This window comes from Elaeis guineensis, chromosome 2 (genome assembly GCF_000442705.2).
Source record: "Elaeis guineensis isolate ETL-2024a chromosome 2, EG11, whole genome shotgun sequence".
NCBI lineage: Eukaryota > Viridiplantae > Streptophyta > Magnoliopsida > Arecales > Arecaceae > Elaeis > Elaeis guineensis.
In genome coordinates, this window is record NC_025994.2 from 102318135 (window position 1) to 102325016 (window position 6882).

Sequence of the window (6882 nt, forward strand, 5' to 3'; positions counted from 1 at the left end):
AAGAGATCTGCGTGTTCTTTCACGCTCACCGCTCCGACTCTACGATCATTATCCTTTCTCGAAAAATTACAATAAAATAAAATTTAAAATATTTCTCGTTTTACGAAATTTCCAGATACTTCTACTCCGAATATACCCTCATTTCAATTAGAGCTCCCTCCATCACCACCATAAGAAAAGTCACACTCGTAAATCAGACGGTCCGGGTTTCTCTTTCCTTTGGCCTTTCCGGGAAAGACGCAAAATAGCGCTCGGTCACTTGAATGGCAAGGAAAGGGTATTTCTGGAAGACCCGGTAAAATAAATTGCCAGATAAGAAAATTCATTATTTTTGTTGTTTTGCAGAAATTCTAAATTCTGGAAATGCCCTGCCTGTGTAATATTATAGACTTTGATGAAGAAGAGTCAACGGACAGGATCTTTCGTTTGGTGCTGTATGCGCTAAATATGGCCTTGATTGGTCAGGGTAGAAATGTCTTTTGCCGTTCACTGGATTTAATTTTGCTGTGGTTCATTGAAAGGGCCGAAGTGAAGTACTGAGAGAGGACAGAAGGGCGCTTGCCAACGGTCAAAAATTGGACCGTTACCTACGGAAGGAGTGGCAGGATCTCAAGTGGCGGGCCCCATCGAGGGGTATCTCCTCCACCCCAGCCGTTCACTCAGCCGGTCACCGACCAGCCATGCCCTCGAGATTCTCCCATGTTACTATTAAAATATTAAAGAGAGAGAGAGAGAGAGACACGGCCAGGAAGTGGTTGCGGTGGAGAAATTATTGCAGTGGCTACGTATGGTGTTACCCTCTTCGTCAACTGACCAAATTATATAAGTAGTCGGTCGGCAACCACAATACTTTCTATTTTCTAAATTGGAGTCTACAGGTTTGCGGTTCACCACCTGCTTACTGGATTTTGCATCCGAAAGCGTGGTGCATGTGTACGATACGTGGCTCGGTGACGCATGCCGTCTGACAGGTGCACCAATCAGGGATGTTATGAAACCCTTTCAAGGATGTTGTGAAACGTTTAAAATTGTCAAATAATATTAGGTTTAGACTTTTAGTATAGAACACTAAAACATTGGAGGTAATCAATGTGGACCACCAAAAAACGTTGAAGGTAATCAAAATCCAGCTAAATTAATCCTAAGAATTTTTTTTTTGATAAATATGAAAGGGATGCTATGCTTGAGCATTGAACATCTCCCAAATGGAGAGGAATGCTAATCGCTAAGCTAAGATTAATCGAGATGCTAATTTTTAGATTTTATATATTTATTTAGTTTTAAAAATTTTAAGATTTTTTAAAAAATTACTATATACAAAAAAAAAATTTTGAGTTATGTAAAATCAGGTTTCTAAAATGATGAAATCGCAGAATCCACACTCTCAAAATTGAAGAGAATACATACTTTTATATTAACCTAGCTCTCTTTATTAAAAGACATGTACGAGCCACCTAAATGAGAATATAGTTATTGACATAGTTAGATATCTGATATAGATCTTAGAAATGAATATAGATTTATTTTAAAGACCAGATAAAGATAGAGCCTTAAAATAAATGAGAATGAGAAAAACAATAATACTACCCCATCTCTTTTTTTTTTGCTTCTTGACATTGACATATAGAAAAGAGTTCAATGATTCCTATTTAGTGTTAGCCTTAAGCTTGTTCTTAAATCTTTTAAAATATTTTTCAGAAAAAAAAGTAATGGATGTTATTGGAGTACACCTCATGTATGATATAAATTTTAGTCGGACCAAGTCCACCATTGAATTGGTGGATCAATCCAACCGTGAAGCAACATGCACGAAAGCTTGTGTATTATATTATTTTTTGGGACTTGCTTTTCCTTATGTGTATTGCTCTATGGTTGGACTAGTCCACCACCTAATCTGTGGACTTGGTCCAACCAATAATCACTCCCATGCATGTGATCTAGGAAAAGTGTTTACATGAAACGTGGAGCTTCATCAAAACTCTCCCTGCATGGTCTGGGTTAAGTGGCAAAGAAATCAGTAGGTGGGATGTAGGTAGGATGAATTTGAAGGTTTGTGGTAACAACAGATTTAGATGGCAGAAAAGAAAACTTTTTCTGTGCAATGCATCCAAGAGACATCATTTTGCATTGACCTAGAAGTGCCCCTATCTAGCTACCTCACTTCCCATCGAAACTTTACGTGCATAGATCAACTATTATTGTTTTAATCTTTGAAAAACAAATTACATATCAGCCTTTTACGTCCAAAACAAATCACATGTTAACCTTCAACCACGCATACAAACGAACGAAAGTAACAAAATTAATATTGAATAACCAAAGAGTGATCTCTCGGTTCAAAGAACTCCTTAGAAAAATTACTAATATTACCGAGTTAGACTTCACATTGTTGCTACGCAAATAGAAGAGAGGAGAGCGCCACACAAAATTAGAGAGAAGAACGAAGTAGAAGCAAACTGTAGAAAGAACTCTCGTGTCTTCTAACCACCCAAACGTAACGATCACTACAGAAAAAATAAGCATTAACGACGCTATTAATGATCATTAACGACGCTTTAAAGCGTCGCTATTTGGCTTTACGACGTTTTGAAAAGTGTCGGCAAAGCGTCGACTATGTAAGAGTGGGGACGAATAGCGCCGACGCTTTTTAAAAGCGTCGTTATTTTTTAACGACGCTTTAAAGCGTCGTAAAGATTTACATTAACGACGCTTTAAAGCGTCGTTAAATTTGTCTTAACGACGCTTTAAAGCGTCGTTAATGGAAATCTTTACGACGCTTTAAAGCGTCGCAAAAGACAAATTTAACTCGTTAATGTAAAAATTTACGACGCTTTAAAGCGTCGCAAAAGACAAATTTAACGACGCTTATAAGCGTCGTTAAAGATTTTAAGAGGAAAAAAAATACAAATATTATTTAAAAAAAAATAATACAATACATTCCTGTACGAAATCATATCACATCTGTACAATACAATAAACATGTACAATCACCACATTCACATTCACACCTGTACAATCACCATCATTCACATCACCTGTACAATACAATAAACATGTACAATCACCACATTCACATTCACACCTGTACAATCACCATCATTCACATCAAAAGCAAGCTGAAATAGAAAATTTAATCAAACCAAAAGACAATATTTTATATAAATAAAAATAAAGTACTAATCGTCCATTACAATCAAGAGTAATATAAATAAATATAAAAATATAATAAAAATAAAATAACATCAATCTGCAGGCGGATGGTCGTCGTTGTCTCCACGTGACGTGCCGCTATCTCGACGGGTGCCTGATATGCCAGGAGCCTACAAAAAACATATCAAAAGCATGATTTGCATATCTATAAATAAAATATATAAATCATTAAATTAATATAAAAATATATATTTAATATTATGTGTTTACCTGAGATGAACCATACATCTCTAATAAAGATGTAAGGCGATCAATCTGTCCCCTCATGGCCTGCATCTCGGCACGGCTCTGTCGCATCTCCTCCATCTCAGCGGCACGACTCTGTCTAATCTCCTGTATCTCCGCCTCGAGTCTGCGAACGCGTGAATCCTGAGCATCTGCTGCAGCATGCTGCGTATATCTACTAACCTCAGATAACTGAGTGAGGGTGACTCCTACTCCATAACCCCTCACTCGGCCGTAGCGCTCTGGTCCCATCAACTCTGTGAAGACCTCGGTCTCGATACGGCTCTGCTGCGTAGATGCTGCGGACTCGTCGTCACGCTCCGCAATGAGAGATGTAGCCCTCTCCTGTATTTTTTTTGAAAACAAGAGTTATACATTAATAGCTAACAAAATTAAATTTAAATCATTGTAAAAAATATAATATTAATAATGCCATACATATAAATCTCTCGACTCATCTCGAACAAAAGTACCATCCTGATGAGTATGAGTCATCCGGTAAAACTCCACTTGTCCGGGTTCCCTCCCATGCTCATCCTCCTACACAAATAATTTCAATTTTAAGCAAACAATTATGATAATTTAAAAAAATATATGAGTATCATGATACAGACATGGTCCACGATACATAATGATATTAGTTATATAAATATTTGAACATAAAAATTAAAAGTTAATTATGAAAGTTTCAGGAACATACAAACTCCTGTCGGAGTCGTGCATAACTCTTCGACCCCGATGTATGAGGAACAGACTGAGCTGCTCGTGCAGCTCTACCAATAGCAGAATAAGTCTGTAAAATAAAGTAAAGAACTTGTTATATATACAATATATAATAAAAATTAATATTTTTATAAAATATTTAGAAAAAAAAGATAATAAACAGATAATATACCTGTGCCCTCTCGGAGAACCAATAATGAACCAACTCCATCCACTGATGAGGGGGTACATCAGGAGGACAATTCCTAGCAACCTCCTCCTCTGTCATACCCTGTCTCATATAGTCCTTCTTCAATTGCGCTCTATATTCTTTCCATTTGCGGTTGAGAGACTTCATTATAAAATCATGAGTGGATGGAGGGAGAACAAACTTGCTCTATAAAAAAAAAAGTTAAATGAAATAAATTATATAAATGATTAACAATTAATATACAGTATGAACATCAATTCATTACCTCTATAACTCGGAGGAGCTCAACTTTGTACGTTGGAAGCATGTCATTCCATTTTGCATAGCCCAACGGACATAGCTGAGGCCTCCGAGCAACAGTCCCCAAAAATGAAGTCAATAAGCAGGCAGCTTTCTTAATTGGCTGACCTAGCTGATTGCACTCCACAACAATCCTCTCGCCCTCACGCATCTGCCACATATCTCGTACTACTGTGGGTCCGCGTCTGGGGCGTACTCTCCCGGATCCGTCTGCAAAAAATACATAAAAGTAACTATATCATAAATATACATAAAATGAAATAAAAAAAATTTACATTAAAGACAATATATACCCTGCACGTGTATCTCATCATCTGGCTGATGAACAGGAGGATCGTGCTGTGCTGATGATGAAGGACAGGGCTCAGAATGCTGTGCAGCTGAACTGGCCTCAGGCTGCTGTGCTGAAGAAGACGTACCGACCTCTGTCTGTGAAAACTGGAACTGCACACCAGTATATCGTCCCCTGCGACGCATGATGTCACCTAGCATTTATATAAATAAAAGGTAGAATCAGTTAATATATGGAGTAAAATAACACAATAATTAATGCAAAATATATACATCATAAATAATTATTACCAGTAACAATCAAGCAATAGTGTTTTCTTCGAATTCTGTTCTAACCAACGTCGTCGTATCATTTAAATCATCAGCTGGCATAAAATTGTAGGGCATACATTGTGTATAAGTGTCATCGTCATCATCCTCCACTTGGTTTCCCATATCATATAAGTCTCTAGGTTTTGTTTTGATGACAGTAAACCAATCTTTATCTTTTGCGTCTTGTACATAAAATACTTGACGAGCTTGAGATGAAAAAATGAATGGGTCATCCTTCAATAACACACCAGTGTGTATCAACCTTGAAAAATTTACAAGTGTAAATCCATTTGCATCTTGTTTCAAACCCCTTGGTGAGTTTATGTCTATCCAATCACATCTAAACAGTACTACTTTAAATTTTCCATAATAATCCAACTCATAGATATCTTTAAGTGCACCATAATAGGATTTTCCATCCGCTTCCACCATAACACCGCTATTCTGTGTTTTTCTAAATTTCTCCCGTTCTCTAGTATGAAATTTAAAGCCATTAATTATGAAACCATTATATCTATTCACAATCTTGTTAGGTCCTCGAGCAAGAGCTATTAGTTCATCTGACTTATTTGTCTCCATCATCTTTGATACCTAACAAAAAATGATATGACGAAGTACAGTTGAGTTATCTGATATTAAATATGTATCAAAAATTAATATATCCAATAATTAAATATAAATCACACCTGATTCGAAAGCCACATAGGGAATAACTCGACCAACCATCGCTGTTCAATCCTTGCATTAGGACGAATGTTATGATTGGCTCGTCTCTGATAAATTAAAAATTCACTGCATAAAATATAAATATATAATTTAGAACATTATATCTAATATAAAATTTAAATTTTGATGTCATTCCTTAAATATACTAACCTGCGATGGTCAGATATTATGTCACTATGAAGTAACACATAACGATGTGCTTGTGCTAAGGATTTTTGATCAAGTACAATACCTTCACCTCTTCCCAAGAATTTTCCAACAGTTAAGAACTTATACAATTCTGCATTCTCCACAAAGTCATTATGCCGTTGAGGTCGACTAAAAATAGTCTCTACACCTTGAAGATATCTTGAACAAAATGTCAAACATTCATCCGCAATATATGCTTCAGCAATCGAGCCTTCGAGATAGGCTCTATTTCGCACATAATCTTTAAGACGCACAAGATACCTTCAAGAATTAAATATTTATTAAAATATCAGTATGCTGTTGTTTCTAATAAAATTATCAAAAGATTTAAGGTTTGTAATAATACCTCTCAATAGGATACATCCATCTATAATGTACCGGTCCACCAACTTTAACTTCTGAAGCTAGGTGAACGAGCAGATGTACCATAATAGTAAAAAATCCAGGAGGAAAAATTTTTTCTATCTGGCAAAGTATAATTGCAATATCCGATTCTAACTGATCAAGTTCCTGAGGATCAATAACTTTGGAACATAATGCCTTAAAGATTGGCGATAATCGAAGTACAATTGTAACAACTTGTTTCGGCAATGACGATCTTAAAGCTATTGGAAAAATATCTTGCATCAATATGTGACCATCATGACTTTTAAGATTTGAAAGTTTTCGATCCTTTAGATGCACACATCGTGAAATATTCGATGCATATCCATCGG

At 36.3% G+C, this 6882-nt stretch overlaps 1 protein-coding gene across 1 annotated transcript; it reads right to left on the bottom strand.

Annotated features, from left to right (window-relative positions):
- Positions 1 to 3147: 3147 nt before the first annotated feature.
- Positions 3148 to 4514, bottom strand: LOC140855478 (uncharacterized). The gene is made up of 5 exons (XM_073251363.1): positions 4331 to 4514; positions 4136 to 4228; positions 3874 to 3975; positions 3421 to 3780; positions 3148 to 3320 (listed from the first exon to the last, which is right to left on the bottom strand). The coding sequence occupies exons 1-5, from the start codon at positions 4493 to 4495 to the stop codon at positions 3243 to 3245; spliced, it is 798 nt and encodes a 265-aa protein (XP_073107464.1). The 5' UTR covers positions 4496 to 4514; the 3' UTR covers positions 3148 to 3242.
- Positions 4515 to 6882: the final 2368 nt, after the last annotated feature.

Bases quoted from the DNA above. Each gene is read 5' to 3' on its own strand.
- LOC140855478 (XM_073251363.1), bottom strand. From the start codon at position 4,495: ATGAAGTCTCTCAACCGCAAATGGAAAGAATATAGAGCGCAATTGAAG. The intron at 4,229-4,330 runs GTATATTATCTG...TTTATTTTACAG, and splicing joins GGTTCTCCGAGAGGGCACAG to ACTTATTCTGCTATTGGTAG. The intron at 3,781-3,873 runs GTATGGCATTAT...AAAAAAATACAG, and splicing joins ATGAGTCGAGAGATTTATAT to GAGAGGGCTACATCTCTCAT.